This window comes from Dendrobates tinctorius, unplaced genomic scaffold, assembly GCF_039654945.1.
Source record: "Dendrobates tinctorius isolate UK_male_01 unplaced genomic scaffold, ASM3965494v1 ptg000273l, whole genome shotgun sequence".
Classification (NCBI taxonomy): domain Eukaryota; kingdom Metazoa; phylum Chordata; class Amphibia; order Anura; family Dendrobatidae; genus Dendrobates; species Dendrobates tinctorius.
The window spans coordinates 1,185,630-1,205,586 of NW_027361940.1; the positions used below are offsets into that span (position 1 = coordinate 1,185,630).

At 51.3% G+C, this 19,957-nt stretch overlaps 1 protein-coding gene across 1 annotated transcript in view; it reads right to left on the bottom strand.

The window, feature by feature from the left end:
- Nucleotides 1-2,427: 2,427 nt before the first annotated feature.
- The window catches only part of CCKBR (cholecystokinin B receptor), a 96,740-nt gene continuing 79,210 nt past the window's right edge, over nt 2,428-19,957 (bottom strand). Inside the window, exons 3-5 of the mRNA XM_073559706.1 lie at nt 19,443-19,704; nt 12,129-12,256; nt 2,428-9,218 (exon numbers count right to left, since the gene is read on the bottom strand). Of these exons, the coding sequence (XP_073415807.1) occupies nt 8,686-9,218; nt 12,129-12,256; nt 19,443-19,704 (923 nt within the window). The 3' untranslated portion in view covers nt 2,428-8,685. The remainder of the gene's footprint in view (nt 9,219-12,128; nt 12,257-19,442; nt 19,705-19,957) is intronic.

The following is a 19,957-nucleotide window of genomic DNA, read 5'->3' on the forward strand; positions in this document are numbered from 1 at the left end:
TCCCGGGGATGGATGTGGCGCTATATACACACGGCCTCTGTAACTCCCGGGGATGGATGTGACACTATATACACACGGCCTCTGTAACTCTCGGAGATGGATGTGACGCTATATACACACGGCCTTTGTAAATCCCGGGGATGGATGTGACGCTATATACACACGGCCTATGTAAATCCCGGGGATGGATGTGACGCTATATACACACGGCCTCTGTAACTCCCGGGGATGGATGTGACGCTATATACACGCGGCCTCTGTAACTCCCGGGGATGGATGTGGCGCTATATACACACGGCCTGTGTAACTCCCGGGGATGGATGTGACGCTATATACACACGGCCTCTGTAACTCCCGGGGATGGATGTGACGCTATATACACACGGCCTCTAACTCCCGGGGATGGATGTGACGCTATATACACACGGCCTCTGTAACTCCCGGGGATGGATGTGACGCTATATACACACGGCCTCTGTAACTCCCGGGGATGGATGTGACGCTATATACGCACGGCCTCTGTAAGTCCTGGGGATGGATGTGGCGCTATATACGCACGGCCTCTGTAACTCCCGGGGATCGATGTGACGCTATATACGCACGGCCTCTGTAACTCCCGGGGATGGATGTGACGCTATATACGCACGGCCTCTGTAACTCCCGGGGATGGATGTGACGCTATATACACACGGCCTCTGTAACTCCCGGGGATGGATGTGGCGCTATATACACACGACCTCTGTAACTCCCGGGGATGGATGTGACGCTATATACACACGGCCTGTGTAACTCCCGGGGATGGATGTGACGCTGTATACACACGGCCTCTGTAACTCCCGGGGATGGATGTGACACTATATACACACGGCCTCTGTAACTCCCGGGGATGGATGTGACGCTATATACACACGGCCTCTGTAACTCCCGGGGATGTATGTGACGCTGTATACACACGGCCTCTGTAATTCCCGGGGACGGATGTGACGCTCTATACACACGGCCTCTGTAACTCCCGGAGATGGATGTGACGCTATATACACACGGTCTCTGTAACTCCCGGGGATGGATGTGACGCTATATACACACGGCCTCTATAACTCCCGGGGATGGATGTGACGCTATATACACACGGCCTCTGTAACTCCCGGGGATGGATGTGACACTATATACACACGACCTCTGTAACTCCCGGGGATGGATGTGACACTATATACACACGGCCTCTGTAACACCCAGGGATGGATGTGACACTATATACACACGGCCTCTGTAACTCCCGGGGATGGATGTGACACTATATACACACGGCCTCTGTAACTCCCGGGGATGGATGTGACACTATATACACACGGCCTCTGTAACACCCAGGGATGGATGTGACACTATATACAAACGGCCTCTGTAACACCCAGGGATGGATGTGACACTATATACACACGGCCTCTGTAACTCCCGGGGATGGATGTGACACTATATACACACGGCCTCTGTAACTCCCGGGGATGTATGTGACGCTGTATACACACGGCCTCTGTAATTCCCGGGGACGGATGTGACGCTGTATACACACGGCCTCTGTAACTCCCGGAGATGGATGTGACGCTATATACACACGGTCTCTGTAACTCCCGGGGATGGATGTGACGCTATATACACACGGCCTCTATAACTCCCGGGGATGGATGTGACGCTATATACACACGGCCTCTGTAACTCCCGGGGATGGATGTGACACTATATACACACGGCCTCGGTAACTCCCGGGGATGGATGTGACACTATATACACACGGCCTCTGTAACACCCAGGGATGGATGTGACACTATATACACACGGCCTCTGTAACTCCCGGGGATGGATGTGACGCTATATACACACGGTCTCTGTAACTCCCGGGGATGGATGTGACGCTATATACACACGGCCTCTATAACTCCCGGGGATGGATGTGACGCTATATACACACGGCCTCTGTAACTCCCGGGGATGGATGTGACACTATATACACACGGCCTCGGTAACTCCCGGGGATGGATGTGACACTATATACACACGGCCTCTGTAACACCCAGGGATGGATGTGACACTATATACACACGGCCTCTGTAACTCCCGGGGATGGATGTGACGCTATATACACACGGCCTCTGTAACTCCCGGGGATAGATATGCCGCTATATATACATGGATGCTGTGAGATCGCTGTAGATAATTCTTTTATTCCGGCACAGTAATGACCATGTACAGACACATATATCATCATCTTCAGGTCCATCGCTTCGTGAATATGGCAGGGCCGGAGAGATCTCAGGCTCGAGTTCAGTCCCGATATGAGGGGTCGTGTGTGTGTGGCCCCTCTGTTGACTTGCGTGCTTTTTCTACCGGTTGGTGGGTGATGCAGACACAAAGACAATTCCAAGTACAAAATATAATAGATATTTGGCTTTTACTGACGGCAACATATTTACAACTGGCATCAGTGAAGACCGATACGGGATCACGGAACCATGTCAACACTTCCTGTCACCACCGTTCTTAATACCAGCGGTGGTGGTGCAGAGCGGGGCGGAGGCTACCTCAACCCAAATCCGAGTGCAGACCTTCAGATTGTGCAAACCGTTGGGTGGAGTGGAGCTTTACCATCCAGGTATGGGCAGCCAAGACCCACCGACCCTAGAGTAGGGGGCTGCCCAATGGGGCGACAACCTTATATATATATATTACAGGTCAGTCTCGCCTGAAAAGATTTGGCCCCTGTTATTGGCACTGTTCCTCCCCTGGAGGCTGGGAGGACTTCACTTTTCTTGGACAAGTCCTGCATATTCCAGGAAAGTTGGCAAGTATGGCTGTGATGGATGGCAACCACTCAGGAGGCAGGAATGGAGGTGCACCGCGGCCGCGAGCCTTGATTACAGTTGTATTTCTTCACATAGAGACCTCAAAATGTACATTAAATTGGGGATATGTAGCAGTAGTGGCATTATACAAAGCGACTTTACATAGGCCCACACCATGGAGGGCGACAGGTGTCAGGCCCACACTGTGGAGGATGATCAGCGCGTGTCCAACACTGTGATGGGCAGCTGGGGTCAGGCTGAAATCATGGAGGGTGGCCAGGGTCAGGTCCACACTGTGGCAGGCAGCTGGGGTAAGTCGCACACCATGGAAGGCAGTTGGGGTCAGGCCCACACCATGGCAGCGGGCCAAGGTCTGACCCACACAATAGCTGGCGGCTAGGGTCAAGCCCACACCATGAAGGGGGCGGCCGGGGTCAGGTCCACACTTTGGTGGTAGCTTAGGGTCAAGCTCACACTGTGGAAGGTGGCCAGTGTGAGATCAACGTTGTGGCGGAGGGCTGGTGTCAGGCTGACATTATGAAGAGTGGCCTGGGCAAGTCACACACCATGGAGGGTGGCTGGGATCAGGCCCATACCATTGATGGCAGATGGGGTCAGGTCCACACCATTGCGGGCGTCCAGATTCAGGCTCACACCATAGAGGGTGACCGGAGTCAGGCCCACACCGTAGAGGGCGGCAGGGGACAAGCTCAAGCTGTGGTGGTAGCTGAGGTCAAGCCAACACTGTGGAGGGTGGCCAGTGTCAGGCAAACACTTCGGCGGGAGGCTGGTGTCAGGTCGACAATATGGAGAGCGGCCAGGGCAAGTCCCACACCATGGAGGGCTTCCGGGATCAGGCCCATACCATGGAGGGAAGATGGGGTCAGGTACGTCCACACCATTGCGGGCATCCAGATTCAGGCTCACACCATAGAGGGTGACCGGAGTCAGGCCCACACCATAGAGGGCGGCCAGAGTCAGGCTCAAGCTGTGGTGGTAGTTGAGGTCAAGCCAACACTGTGGAGGGTGGCCAGTGTCAGGCAAACACTATGGCGGGGGCTGATGTCAGGCCGACATTATGGAGAGCGGCCAGGGCAAGTCCCACACCATGGTGGGTGGCCAAAGTCAGGCATCATGGATGGCGGCCAGGGTCAGACCCACACCATAGGCCATGTTTCATCTTGTGTAAATGTTGGTGTAGCTGTGATGGATGGGACGTTCTTCATTGCTGTTAACCAGAAGCCGCCATTTCTAGTTGCTATACGAGATCCAGCATCTATTAATGTTTGGACTTCCTACATGGCGGCCACGTCTCTCAAGGTCTCTGGTGCAGCCGCCTGTCACCGTAGACCTCCAGGATCTCCTTACATTAACTAGTGACTGTTCAGGGCTGTGTCACTGATGCTGCGACACAGTTATCACTCGGAGTCCCCAGCACTGCTATAAAGGGTGTGTAACAGGAACTCTCGCTCCAAGGTCACAGCCTGCAGGCCCCGGCGCGCGTCGTGGGCGTTATAGTGGCCCTGGGAATATCAGTAATCCCAGTCTCGCTGCCGGCCTGCAGCACTTAATCCACAGCAAGGCCATGGCGGAGCAGCGCAGCATCCACCGTGACTCAGGAGGGACAATGCTGCGGTCACGTAGCGGCCACGGACAGTTCTACTATTAAACCCGACAGTGAAAAGACGAAACCAGACGTAAAGCGACGGGTCACACCCTGGAGGGGTCATGGCGACAAACCCTCAGCATAAAGACATCAGGTGTGGAAAGGGCCACGACGGGCCAGCTTCTTACTGTCCTATCTGGAGACCACTAGGGATATTTCAGCAGACGGACCCCCACTATTGGCAGCTGCTTATTAAAAGGGGAAGATAAAGAGGGAAAACTCATTTATAGGGATGGTCCATCAACATATAACGTGACACTGATGATCCTTGAAGGCATGAAGATGAGACATGAAAACTATTGAATGTGACTATATGGATCCTGCTACGTGTGGGTAGGATTGAGAGATCACAGGACTTCAGAGGAGAGGAACACATGGGGCCGGACACCAATACTCCGCAGGACATGGCGGTGAAGGTTCATGGGCGACTGCAGTTCTCCTTTAAATATTGTAAATGTGGAGAGCTTACTCTAGTTGTAGCAGGCCAGAGCGTCAGATGTAGCAGAGCTGAGCGTCAGACGTAGGAGAGCTGAGCGTCAGACGTAAGCTGAGCGTCAGATGTAGCAGAACTGAGCATCAGACGTAGGAGAGCTGAGAGTCAGACGTAGCTGAGCGTCAGATGTAGCAGAACTGAGCGTCAGACGTAGCAGAGTTGAGCTTCAGACGTAGGAGAGTTTAGAGTCAGACGTAGCTGAGCGTCAGATGTAGCGGAACTGAGCGTCAGACGTAGGAGAGCTGAGCGTCAGACGTAGGAGAGCTGAGAGTCAGACGTAGCTGAGCGTCAGATGTAGCAGAACTGAGCGTCAGACGTAGCAGAGCTGAGCGTCAGACGTAGGAGAGCTGAGAGTCAGACGTAGCTGAGCGCCAGATGTAGCAGAACTGAGCGTCAGATGTAGCAGAACTGAGCGTCAGATGTAGCAGAGCTGAGCGTCAGATGTAGCAGAGCTGAGCATCAGATGTACCAGAGCTGAGCATCAGATGTAGCAGAGCTGAGCATCAGATGTAGCAGAGCTGAGAATCAGATATAGCAGAGCTGAGAATCAGATATAGCAGAACTGAGCATCAGATGTAGGAGAGCTGAGCGTCAGATGTAGGAGAGCTGAGAGTCAGATGTAGGAGAGCTGAGAGTCAGACGTAGCTGAGCGTCAGATGTAGCAGAACTGAGCGTCAGATGTAGCAGAGCTGAGCGTCAGATGTAGGAGAGCTGAGAGTCAAATGTAGGAGAGCTGAGAGTCAGACGTAGCTGAGAATCAGATATAGCAGAACTGAGCATCAGATGTAGCAGAGCTGAGCATCAGATGTAGGAGAGCTGAGAGTCAGATGTAGGAGAGCTGAGAGTCAGACGTAGCTGAGCGTCAGATGTAGCAGAACTGAGCGTCAGACGTAGCAGAGCTGAGCGTCAGACGTAGGAGAGCTGAGAGTCAGACGTAGCTGAGCGTCAGATGTAGCAGAACTGAGCGTCAGATGTAGCAGAACTGAGCGTCAGATGTAGCAGAGCTGAGCGTCAGATGTAGCAGAGCTGAGCATCAGATGTACCAGAGCTGAGCATCAGATGTACCAGAGCTGAGCATCAGATGTAGCAGAGCTGAGAATCAGATATAGCAGAGCTGAGAATCAGATATAGCAGAACTGAGCATCAGATGTAGGAGAGCTGAGCGTCAGATGTAGGAGAGCTGAGAGTCAGATGTAGGAGAGCTGAGAGTCAGACGTAGCTGAGCGTCAGATGTAGCAGAACTGAGCGTCAGATGTAGCAGAGCTGAGCGTCAGATGTAGGAGAGCTGAGAGTCAAATGTAGGAGAGCTGAGAGTCAGACGTAGCTGAGAATCAGATATAGCAGAACTGAGCGTCAGATGTAGCAGAGCTGAGCATCAGATGTAGGAGAGCTGAGAGTCAGATGTAGGAGAGCTGAGAGTCAGACGTAGCTGAGCGTCAGATGTAGCAGAACTGAGCGTCAGATGTAGCAGAGCTGAGCGTCAGATGTAGCAGAGCTGAGCGTCAGATGTAGCAGAGCTGAGAATCAGATGTAGCAGAGCTGAGCGTCAGATGTAGCAGAGCTGAGAATCAGATATAGCAGAACTGAGCGTCAGATGTAGGAGAGCTGACAGTCAGACATAGGAAAGCTGAGAGTCAGACGTAGCTGAGCGTCAGATGTAGGTGAGCTGAGCGTCAGAGGTAGCAGAGCTGAGCGTCAGATGTAGCAGAGCTGAGCGTCAGAGGTAGCAGAGCTGAGCGTCAGAGGTAGCAGAGCTGAGCGTCAGAGGTAGCAGAGCTGAGCGTCAGATGTAGCAGAACTGAGCGTCAGATGTAGCAGAGCTGAGCGTCAGATGTAGCAGAGCTGAGCATCAGATGTAGCAGAGCCTTGAATCAGATATAGCAGAACTGAGCGTCAGATATAGCAGAGCCGAGTTCCTCCTTAGTTCCAGTTCATGCTGACTTCCCAGTGTGATAACAGTCCACATTACTGGCGGTATTATGACACAGTAGGAGAGAACCAGACGCCACTTTCAGCTCTGCTGCGTCTGCAGATGTCCGTGCCTGCCCGTCCATGCGTGTGACACGTCTGGCTATCAGGGGGATATCGCCGCTCCTCGCTGATATATAATTCATCGTCGCTGGTGAAATATTCATCACTGAGCTGGATGGAAGCAAAGAGCAACCGAGAATTCCAGCCGTGAGGCCGCAGCCGCCACCGAGCCCACCGCAGAGTCCACACAGACTGGCAGGCGAGCACAGACTGGCAGCCGCACTGCAACCTGCACTGACAGCCAGCCGCCCCGACCGGGAACCTCCACTTATATATACAGGAGTGATCCGCACCCAGGGCGGCCGGTGTGAGTTCATCCTCACAACATTCCTCAGGGCTGTGCACATGCGGAACGCTAGCGGGATCCAGGTCTGTGGAGAAGACCCAAGAAAATGCAGGAATGGACCCCAGCCCGGACCGCTGAACCAGGACCCCAGCCCGGACCGCTGAACCCGGACCCCAGCGCTGACCGCTGAACCCGAACCCCAACGCTGACCGCTGAACCCGGACCCCAGCCCGGACCGCTGAACCCGAACCCCAACGCTGACCGCTGAACCCGGACCCCTGCGATGACCGCTGAACCCGGACCCCCGGCCCTGACCGCTGAATCCTGACCGCAGCCCTGACCGCTGAACCCGGACCCCAGTGCTGACAGCTGAATCCAGATTCCTTCACTGAACACTGAATCCAGACGCCAGCCCTGACCGCTGAACCCGGACCCCCGGCCCTGACCGCTGAACCCGAACCCCAGCGCTGACCGCTGAACCCGAACCCCAGCGCTGACCGCTGAACCAGGACCCCAGCCCTGATCGTTAAACCAGGACCCCAGCCCTGACCGCTGAACCCGGACCCCAGCCCTGATCGCTAAACCAGGACCCCAGCCCTGACCGCTGAACCCGGACCCCAGCCCTGACCGCTGAACCAGGACCCCCAGCCCAGACCGCCGAACCCAGACCCCAGCCCTGACTGCTGAACCCAGACCCCAGCCCTGACTGCTGAATCCAGACCCCAGCCCTGACTGCTGAATCCAGACCCCAGCCCTGACAGCTGAATCCTGACCGCAGCCCTGACCGCTGAATCCAGACCCCAAGATCAGTGAATCCAAACCCCTTCACTGAACACTGAATCCAGACTCCAGCGCTGTCCATGAAATCCTGTACTCACAGAACCCTGGAAACCAGCACTGACTACAAAACCCAAACACGGACCCCAGCACTAGGTGCAGAATTTTGGACCCCAGGACTGTCCACAGGACCCCGGCATTATATTTTCACCACAATCCCTAGTTCTCATGGGGCAGATTAAGGATTGGTGCAGCTCCTCATGGCACCGTATGAGTGTCCGCAGCCCATGTCTGCTATCGTGAGCGCCTCTCGCTGCACTTTATATATATCACACTAGATTATGAGGCAGGTGCGACATGACGGATTGTCTCTGCGTCCTTGAAGCCGCACTCATGTTATGTGTCTATCATAGTGGTTCCCGTGAAAACAGGAGACAGCACAAGGGAAAAAAGAGGAACCAGTGGTGAGGTCCATCAGTGGTGGGAGACATCAGCGAGCAGCTCGCCCGCACGTTACCTGGGGCGCCAGAATGGTGGATGTGTGGTCTATACCGGAGTCCTGAGAGGGGAGTCACAATCCAGCCGTGTGAGACGCTCAGGGTGGCCCCAAGCTGCTGACCGTAGTGTAGCTGAACTTGGACAGAGAGACGCCCGTGGCTCCAATGTCCTCCTCCGGCTCACGAAATCTTCGACAAGGCTTGATGCAACTCGCAAACGTGGCCAGAAAAGCTTTCCGAAAGCGCTTGTTCATGAAGCAGTAGATGATGGGGTTGACACAAGCGGACGTGTAAGACATCAAGTGGATGAAGGATATGGGAACGCCAGTTAGCAGAATATAGGCCGACTTCTCATCAAAGGCTTTCCAGGTGTTGGCAACGTAGATGGGCATCCAACAGATGAAGAACATGGCCACGATGACAATCAGCATGCGGATGACGCGCTTCTTGGCTAGGAGCTTGGCCTCGGAGTTGTTGATGCGGGCGCGGTCCATGTTGCTGGAGTCGCCTGGAGTTAGGGTGGACATCTCCATGGTGTTACGCCGTTTGTTGACCTGGATGTAGCAGCCGTCACTCTCGTCACAGCTGTTGGCAGATGCCGATATGGAGACGCTGACACCGTTCTTATTGGCTGTGAAGTAGAGAAACGACACAAAGGTTGTAATATAATAACCGTGAGTTCAGAAACACGAGTGAATCACAGAACCTTTCTAAGGCCGGGGTCACACTGGCGATTAAATCGGACGAATGCAATGCGATAAGAAATTCGTTAATTCGTTGTATGAAATTACGGGGACTCCCTGCAGCCTCAGTGACGTCAGCAGGAGTCCATGCAATTTAATACAACGAATTAACCCCTTAAATTAACCCCTACAACTCCAAAATGTTAACCACAAACCCTCATCTAATTAATAGTGATAGACATAACAAAAAAAACATGAAATGAAATGGTTAACTATATGTAAACCATGTGTCATTCCATGTCGGGCAGGAGAATAATTATACAAAAGCCGGCAAATGTTTCTGCGGCTATTCTGCTATGAAGAACTGTATGAATTTGTAATATATGTATAAATGTGTCTCTATGACATGTATAAAATATATATATATATATGTGTCTAGATCTATTCATTCTTTGTGTGTGGAAACCTGTCATTGGGCTCCATTATATGTCCATTTAGCTATCCTGCGAGAAAATCTCACCAGACGGATGTCAAACGGATCCTTACATGTGATTAAAATCGCATCAATGAAGAAAAATCGCATCAAAAACGGATCAATGGTTAAGATACCTTTGTGCGATTTCGGACCGTTAAAATGGGACCGTTTTTTTAATGGTTGTGGGTGACTCCAGCCTAATCGTTATTTCCAGTATGCTATGTAGATAATGGATCTGGGGTGTCCACACTGCTGGATCTGGAGCGTCTGCCCTGGTGGATCTGGGGAGTCTGCCCTGGTGGATCTGGGGCGTCTGCCCTGGTGGATCTGGGGAGTCTGCCCTGGTGGATCTGGGGAGTCTGCCCTGGTGGATCTGGAGCGTCTGCCCTGGTGGATCTGGGGCGTCTGCCCTGGTGGATCTGGGCAGTCTGCCCTGGTGGATCTGGAGCGTCTGCCCTGGTGGATCTGGGGCGTCTGCCCTGGTGGATCTGGGGAGTCTGCCCTGGTGGATCTGGAGCGTCTGCCCTGGTGGATCTGGGGCGTCTGCCCTGGTGGATCTGGGGAGTCTGCCCTAGTGGATCTGGGGAGTCTGCCCTAGTGGATCTGGGGAGTCTGCCCTGGTGGATCTGGGGCGTCTGCCCTGGTGGATCTGGGCTTTCCACACTGCTGTATCTAGGGCGTCCGCACTGATGGATCTGGGGCACCTGCACTGCTGGATCTGGGGCGTCTGCACTGCTGGATCTGGGGCGTCTGCACTGCTGGATCTGGGGCGTCTGCACTGCTGGATCTGGGGCGTCTGCACTGCTGGATCTGGGGCGTCTGCACTGCTGGATCTGGGGCGTCCTCACTGCTGGATCTGGGGTGTCTGCACTGCTGGACCTAGGGTGTTTGCTCTGGAGGATCTGGAGCGTCTGCTCTTGTGGATCTGGGACGTCTGCACTGCTGGATCTGGAGAGTCTGCCCTGGTGGATCTGGGGCGTCTGCCCTGGTGGATCTGGGGAGTCTGCCCTGGTGGATCTGGGGAGTCTGCCCTGGTGGATCTGGGGAGTCTGCCCTGGTGGATCTGGGGAGTCTGCCCTGGTGGATCTGGGGCGTCTGCCCTGGTGGATCTGGGCTTTCCACACTGCTGTATCTAGGGCGTCCGCACTGATGGATCTGGGGCACCTGCACTGCTGGATCTGGGGCGTCTGCACTGCTGGATCTGGGGCGTCTGCACTGCTGGATCTGGGGCGTCCACACTGCTGGATCTGGGGTGTCTGCACTGCTGGACCTAGGGTGTTTGCTCTGGAGGATCTGGAGCGTCTGCTCTTGTGGATCTGGGACGTCTGCACTGCTGGATCTGGAGAGTCTGACCTGGTGGATCTGGGGAGTCTGCATTGCTGGATATTGGGCGTCTGCACTGCTGGATCTGGGGCATCTGCATTGGTGGTTCTGATGTGTCTGCCCTGGTGGATCTGGGGCATCTGCCCTGTTGGATCTGGGGCGTCTGCCCCGTTGGAACTGAGGCATCTGCACTGTTGGATCTGAGGCGTCTGCACTGCTGGATCTGGGGCATCTGTCCTGGTGGATCTGGGGCGTCTGCCATGTTGGATCTGAGGCGTCTGCACTGCTGGATCTAGGGTGTTTGCTCTGGAGGATCTGGAGCGTCTTCTCTTGTGGATCTGGGACGTCTGCACTGCTGGATCTGGAGAGTCTGACCTGGTGGATCTGGGGCGTCTGCCCTGGTGGATCTGGGGAGTCTGCATTGCTGGATATTGGGCGTCTGCACTGCTGGATCTGGGGCATCTGCACTGGTGGTTCTGATGTGTCTGCCCTGGTGGATCTGGGGCATCTGCCCTGTTGGATCTGAGGTGTCTGCCCCGTTGGAACTGAGGCATCTGCACTGCTGGATCTGGGGTGTCTGCACTGCTGGATCTGGGGCATCTGTCCTGGTGGATCTGGGGCGTCTGCCCTGGTGGATCTGGGGCATCTGTCCTGGTGGATCTGGGGCGTCTGCCCTGGTGGATCTGAGGTGTCTGCACTGCTGGATCTGAGGTGTGTGCACTGCTGGCTCTGGGGCATCTGCTCTGGTGGATTTGGGGCGTCTGCTCTGGTGGATCTGGGGCGTTTGCTCTGGTGGACCTGGGGTGTCTGCCCTGCTGGATCTGATCTTAGACCTGCCTTGTGTTATATCCATCAGATAATGATCCCCGTGATTAACTCTCGCCCCTCCTGGGACAACAGGACGATGATATACCTGTTTCTATTCTGAGACGTGTTTTCACGCCTCCCAAGAAAATTCAAAACTAGAACCCACCCTCCATTCCAAGAAAGAATCGGGTAATTGAGGAATACAGTAAAGTGGAGATCTTGGGGGATTCGTGGGACCCTGAGGATTACGTACCTTTGGCCTCTTTGTTTAGGTCCATCTCAAACTGAATGCCTCTGTAGAGCTCGTGTGAGATGAGTCCATACGCCACGATCATCACCACCCCGGGGATGAAGAAGAGCACGGTGAGCAGGATGATGTACCTGGCCAAGAGACAAGACACACGACACCAGCTGAACATCAGTTCAGAGCCAGGGCCCCTAAGGGCCACAAGTTGCACAAAACCCCCACACAACGGAGCCCAGCCATTAACAGTTCCAGCTGTGATCTCCTAATGCTCAATGTGCAGTCCGTCACACTAGTGGGATCTGTACTACCACCATGTGCGGCTCCTGGATATATGGGAGGTGCTCCACCGACGATGCGGGCCACAGAAGTAAAGTATGACTGAAACAAATGACAGATCAGAGGTGTGAGCTGGCCACCGTTAGGGTATGTGCACACGCTGCGGATTGGGGTGCGGATTTGTAGAATCCGCAGGTAAATCTGCAGGTCAAAAGACCTGCGGTTTTACCTTCGGATTGCTCTGCGGTTCTGCCCTGCGGTTTTTCATCTCCTCAATGGAGGAGATGGCAAACCGCAGCGGAATCCGCAGAAAGAATTGACATGTCAATTCTTTCTGCGGTTTCAAAACCGCAGAAAAACCGCGTGGAAAAATCCTCACCGTCTGCACTGCGGCTTTTTATTCCCATAGGGAATCATGGTACTGTACACCGCAGCAAAAACTGCTGCGGACCCGCAGCGGCCAAATCCACTGCGGAACCGCAGCAGAATCCGCAGCGTGTGCACACAGCCTTGGAATCCCCAGGATGTCCCTCCTTATCTCCAGGATCTTCTGTATTATTTCTCAGCTGGACTTTACCTTAATATCTCAGCGCTTTCCTTATTCTCTCCAGCCTCTACTCTATTTTCTATGGGCTCTCCCTCGCTATCTCCAGCCTCTTCCTTAATATCTCTGTGCCCTACCTCATTCTCGGAGATAATAATGATGAGCCAGGAGATAATAATGGAGGAGACACTTGACCAGCGAGGTCCTTCTGGTCAATGATTTTGAGAGCAGCCACATGTTTAATGCAGACTCTTGGGGATGAGAAGTCCTCCAGGGTCGGACCACCAGCTGCCAGTCAGCCTTTCTCCTCAGCCAAGTAGTGGAAACGTCTCTGCAACCAAAGCGATTGTGTCATGTGACTGATTGATGATCGATGACAAATCAGAATCCTCCAATAGTCGCCAGTCCTCTAACGATCACTCCGTGAGAGGAGATCCTTCATTCATCGCTCCAGAGGTTCCCAGTTTCTTCACGATCTGATACTCGCCTGTAAACGCCGCTGTTCTCCCGAGTCGGAGATGTTTTTCTTTTCTTCTGGCTTCTCTCTTCAAATTATAGATCTAGTCTTGTTACCAAGTGGGTGTAGTCTTCAGCACTTTTCTGTGGATGTGTCTTGACCACACCCACTTGGATATCAGTACTAGATTTACATAATACAAAGAGAGGGCCATTCTGTATCTCAAGAACAGAGAAGAGGAGAAACAAAAGAAAAACAACTTCAGATTCAGGAGAAGAGCGGCGATTACGCCACGTAAGCACCATATTTACGGTGAGTGACCGGTGCACTATATATAGAAGAAAGTTAATGGTCAAACTACCGTGGACAGAGCGATCATCACTCGTGTGCATCATCAGCCCGTTACTGCCGCACAAACTGGACACGGACGAAAACCAAATCTTCTTGGGAAGGTTCGTTCAAAGACAGACGGCTCCTCTTGTCTGATCACTGGTCGACTAGTACATATCCAGCAGCTACAGTTGTACTCTGGTCTTCACTTCTCGGAGATGGTCACAGTGCTGTGCAGATCAGGCTCCTGGTCAGGGACCACTCAGGTTCTGGTTCTCACTTCTCGGAGATGTTCGTAGTGGCGGTGGAGGTCGGACTCCTGGTCTGGGACTGCTGACATTCTGTTCTCACTTCTTGGAGATGTTTGTAGTGTTGGTAGAGATCAGGCTTCTGGTCAGGGACCGCTGACACTCTCATTTCTTGGAGATGGTCACAGTGTGGGTGGAGGTCAAGCTTCTGGTCAAGGACTGCTGACGTTCTGGGTCTCACTTCTCGGAGATGTCCGTAGTGCCGGTGGAGGTCAGGCTCCAGGTCAGGGACCGCTGACACTCTCATTTCTTGGAGATGGTCACAGTGTGGGTGGAGGTCAAGCTTCTGGTCAAGGACGTTCTGGTTCTCACATCTTACATATGGTCGCAGTTCTATGGAGTTCAGGGTCCTGGTAAGGTACCGCTGACACTGGTTCTCACTTCTCAGAGATGGTTGTAGTTCTGAGGGGTAAGGCTCCTGGTCAGAGAAGCTGACGCTCTGGTTGTATCTTCTTGGACAAGGTCGCAGTTCTTATTACCCTCACCCACAAAGCCCTCCATGGCTCAGCACCACCCTACATCTCCTCCCTTGTTTCAGTATACCACCCTACCCGCGCCCTCCGTTCTGCTGATGACCTGAGGTTAGTATCCTCAATAGTCAGAACCTCCCACTCCCGTCTCCAAGACTTTACACGTGCCGCGCCAATTCTTTGGAATGCACTTCCCAGGTCAATACGATTAGTCCCCAATCCCCACAATTTTAAGCGTGCCCTGAAATCGCATTTATTCATACTGGCCTATCACCTCAACACATTAACCTAATCTATCCCTGTGTGGCACAGCCAAAAGTTTTACCATAACCAGATTTCCTGCATCATGTTCCCACATGCTTTATGCATCCATTAGCCCTCTGCGTCTGTACTGTCACACACTTAACACTATGGCTGGTCCATACAATCAGGGCAACTGTTACCACCCACCTTTCGTGTCTCCTCTTTCCTCATAGACTGTAAGCTTGCGAGCAGGGCCCTCATTCCTCTTGGTATCTGTTATGATCTATGTGATTATTGTTATGCTGTAATGTCTATTGTCTGTACAAATCCCCTCTGAAATGTAAAGTGCTGCGGAATATGTCGGCGCTATAAAAATAACATTTATTATTATTATTATTATTCTGTGGAGGTTAGGCTCCTCGTCTGCGACCTCTGGTTCTCACTCTTCGGGGATGGTCGCAGTGCTGTGGAGATCCGGCTCCTCATCAGGGACCCCTGACGCTCCGGATTTCACTTCTTAGGGATAGTCACAATGCTGTGGAGGTCAGGGACCTGTGACGCCCTGGTTCTCCCGTGTTGAAGCTAGCGGTATCCAAGAAGTATCGTTTCTCCTTGCGGAGAATGACATGCTAAGCATGTCGAGGTGAGGAGACTTAAAGCCGCAATGCTCCTCTGGGAAATATGCTAATTATGCAAATTGTCTCTTCAGAGAGGAAGAGGACTAGAACTCTAGTGCCACCTATTGGAGGTAGCAATCCTAAAAGTCAATGTTGACCCTTTAACGAGCCTAGTTACATGACCTAGGACAGTGGTTTTCAACCAGTGTTCCGCGGCACACTAGTGTGCCGCGACACATGGTCGGGTGTGCCACGTGTCCGCATGGCTAATTTACATGCGATGCAAATTAGCCATGTGGAGGCAAGCAGGGCGGCGGGTCGGAGAGGCAGCAGTCCCGTGTTCCTGTGTCGCTTCCTCCCTGACACAGAAGTCAGCGGCGCGGCTGGATGACATCATCATTCAGCCCCGCGGCTGCTGTGCCAGTGAGAGGAAGCTGCCGGTGAGGAGAGGTGAGGGGGGTGTGTGTGTGTGTGTGTGTGTCTAGGTGAGAGGTGTGTGTTTGTGTGCGTGTGTAGGTGAGTTGCTGGATGTGATGAGAAGCAATGATGGGAGTCATGGAGAAGGTGGTGATGGGGAGAGGGCAATGGAGAAGGCGGTGATGGGGAGAGGGCAATGGAGAAGGCGGTGATGGGGAGAGGGCAATGGAGAAGGTGGTGATGGGGAGAGGGCAATGGAGAAGGCGGTGATGGGGGTGATAAGAAGGCGGTGGTGGGGAGAAGGCAATGATGGGGTTGTCGAAAGGGCAATAATGGGGTGGTGGGGAGAAGGAAATGATGGAGGTAGTGGAATGGGCAATTTCTACATGAAGGGGATTATGATGGGGCATATTACTACAAGAAGGTGATAATGATGGGGCATATTACTACAAGAAGGTGATAATGATGGGGCATATTACTACATGAAGGGGATAATGATGGGGCATATTACTAAAAGAAGGGGATAATGATGGGGCATATTACTAAAAGAAGGGGATAATGATGGGGCATATTACTACATGAAGGGGATCATGATGGGGCATATTACTACAAGAAGGGGATAATGATGGGGCATATTACTACATGAAGGGGATAATGATGGGGCATATTACTACAAGAAGGGGATAATGATGGGGCATATTACTACAAGAAGGGGATAATGATGGGGCATATTACTACATGAAGGGGATCATGATGGGGCATATTACTACAAGAAGGGGATAATGATGGGGCATATTACTACAAGAAGGGGATAATGATGGGGCATATTACTACTAGAAGGTGATAATGATGGGGCATATTACTACATGAAGGGGATCATGATGGGGCATATTACTACAAGAAGGTGATAATGATGGGGCATATTACTACAAGAAGGTGATAATGATGGGGCATATTACTACAAGAAGGTGATAATGATGGGGCATATTACTAAAAGAAGGGGATAATGATGGGGCATATTACTAAAAGAAGGGGATAATGATGGGGCATATTACTAAAAGAAGGGGATAATGATGGGGCATATTACTACATGAAGGGGATCATGATGGGGCATATTACTACAAGAAGGGGATTATGATGGGGCATATTACTACATGAAGGGGATCATGATGGGGCATATTACTACAAGAAGGGGATAATGATGGGGCATATTACTACTAGAAGGTGATAATGATGGGGCATATTACTACATGAAGGGGATCATGATGGGGCATATTACTACAAGAAGGTGATAATGATGGGGCATATTACTACAAGAAGGTGATAATGATGGGGCATATTACTACAAGAAGGTGATAATGATGGGGCATATTACTAAAAGAAGGGGATAATGATGGGGCATATTACTAAAAGAAGGGGATAATGATGGGGCATATTACTACATGAAGGGGATCATGATGGGGCATATTACTACAAGAAGGGGATAATGATGGGGCATATTACTACATGAAGGGGATAATGATGGGGCATATTACTACAAGAAGGTGATAATGATGGGGCATATTACTACAAGAAGGTGATAATGATGGGGCATATTACTACATGAAGGGGATCATGATGGGGCATATTACTACAAGAAGGGGATAATGATGGGGCATATTACTACAAGAAGGTGATAATGATGGGGCATATTACTACAAGAAGGTGATAATGATGGGGCATATTACTAAAAGAAGGGGATAATGATGGGGCATATTACTAAAAGAAGGGGATAATGATGGGGCATATTACTACATGAAGGGGATCATGATGGGGCATATTACTAAAAGAAGGGGATAATGATGGGGCATATTACTACATGAAGGGGATCATGATGGGGCATATTACTACAAGAAGGTGATAATGATGGGGCATATTACTAAAAGAAGGGGATAATGATGGGGCATATTACTACAAGAAGGTGATAATGATGGGGCATATTACTACAAGAAGGTGATAATGATGGGGCATATTACTACAAGAAGGTGATAATGATGGGGCATATTACTACAAGAAGGTGATAATGATGGGGCATATTACTAAAAGAAGGGGATAATGATGGGGCATATTACTAAAAGAAGGGGATAATGATGGGGCATATTACTACAAGAAGGTGATAATGATGGGGCATATTACTACAAGAAGGGGATAATGATGGGGCATATTACTACATGAAGGGGATAATGATGGGGCATATTACTACAAGAAGGGGATAATGATGGGGCATATTACTACAAGAAGGGGATAATGATGGGGCATATTACTACATGAAGGGGATAATGATGGGGCATATTACTACAAGAAGGTGATAATGATGGGGCATATTACTACAAGAAGGTGATAATGATGGGGCATATTACTACAAGAAGGTGATAATGATGGGGCATATTACTAAAAGAAGGGGATAATGATGGGGCATATTACTACATGAAGGGGATAATGATGGGGCATATTACTACAAGAAGGGGATAATGATGGGGCATATTACTACAAGAAGGTGATAATGATGGGGCATATTACTACAAGAAGGTGATAATGATGGGGCTCATATACTGCAATATAAAGGGGTACAATGAGAAATACTATGGCCATGAGGCTGGAGTACAAGCGCCAGCTCATATACTATATATATATGGTATATGCTGATAATTATGTGGCTCATATACGTGGGACTGTATGTATGACTTTACATGGGACTGTATATATATGGGAATACATGGGACTGTATGTATGAGGTTACATGGGATTGTATATATGAGGGGGTTATCCTTTTTTATTTAACGTTTTTAAAATAAATAATTTATTGAAAGGACCTCACACTGAGTGAGTAAAAATACATTTAGAATCTATATTATTAACTATATGTATAATATGTACTGTTTTAGTGTCATTTTGTGCCATTTTGGTTGGTGGTGTGCCCCGGGATTTTTTACGTATAAAAAGTGTGCCGCGGCTCAAAAAAGGTTGAAAATCACTGACCTAGGATAAATGATACATCCTGGATATCGGTCAGATGCCTCTCTCACAGCCAAACCAGATCTCCCACTTTGCACTGATGAGGGGCAGTACCCCGAAACACAGTGTCTGCAAATGGAGTTTCTGGCTTGGCTTTTATCCTAAGTCATGTAACTAGGCTGATTAAAGGGTCGACATTGACTTTTAGGATTGCTACCTCCAATAGGTGGCACTAGAGTTCTAGTCCTCTTCCTCTCTGAAGAGACAATTTGCATAAGAAGCTAGCGGTAACATGGCTGCGCTCCTGTTTACTAAGAGCTTGTAATCTGGAGGTAAACATGAGATACCGTGTACTTGTGGAGCTTACGACCTTCTCCCCGACCTTCTCCCTGTGGAGACATTGTCCTCTCTGGCCCGTCTTACACCAGGCGGCCGCTCTCATTCCACCGCCGCCATCATATACATTCTATGTCCGGGGACGGACATGAGACCTTCTCAGCAGCAGGTCACACCACCCAGAACCTGCAGTGATCCAGCTTGTGTCCTCCTGCTCTATAAGAGCCTTATATCACACAAAGAGCTTAATAACGGGGGAGGGGGACACAAATGAGGACACCAAGAGACGCGAGGAGACAGACATACAATGTATACTGGCATCGCTCACCATGCCTGCTGCACCTGGCTATTGGGCCACCTGAGCCGGCACTGGTAGCCCTCCTGGTTCCCGGCCATGGGGAAGCTCACCAGCGTGTTGTACACCAGGTACGGGATCATTATGAAGATGGACATGATCCACGTGGCAGCGATCACCTTGTAGGCGTGGGATCGGGTCTGCCAGACACGCGACTTCAAGGGATTGCAGATGGCGCTGTACCGTTCAATGGCGATGGCCACCAGGTTGAAGGTGGAAACACTGACGGAGATACCTGTAAGGAGCGAGACGTGATCAGAGAGGAGAAGACAAGAACGTCACAAACTTACTGAGGAGCACATGAGGGCTCTATACAAGCGACAGACATCAAAGCCAGCAGAAATCCTGGAGACTTATCTGCATCCTCTGCCTTATTATCCCCAAGCTCTGCCCTATTATCCCTGAACTCTGCCCTATTATCCCTGAGCTCTGCTCTATTATCCATGAGCTCTGTCCTATTATCCCTGAGCTCTGCCCTATTATCCATG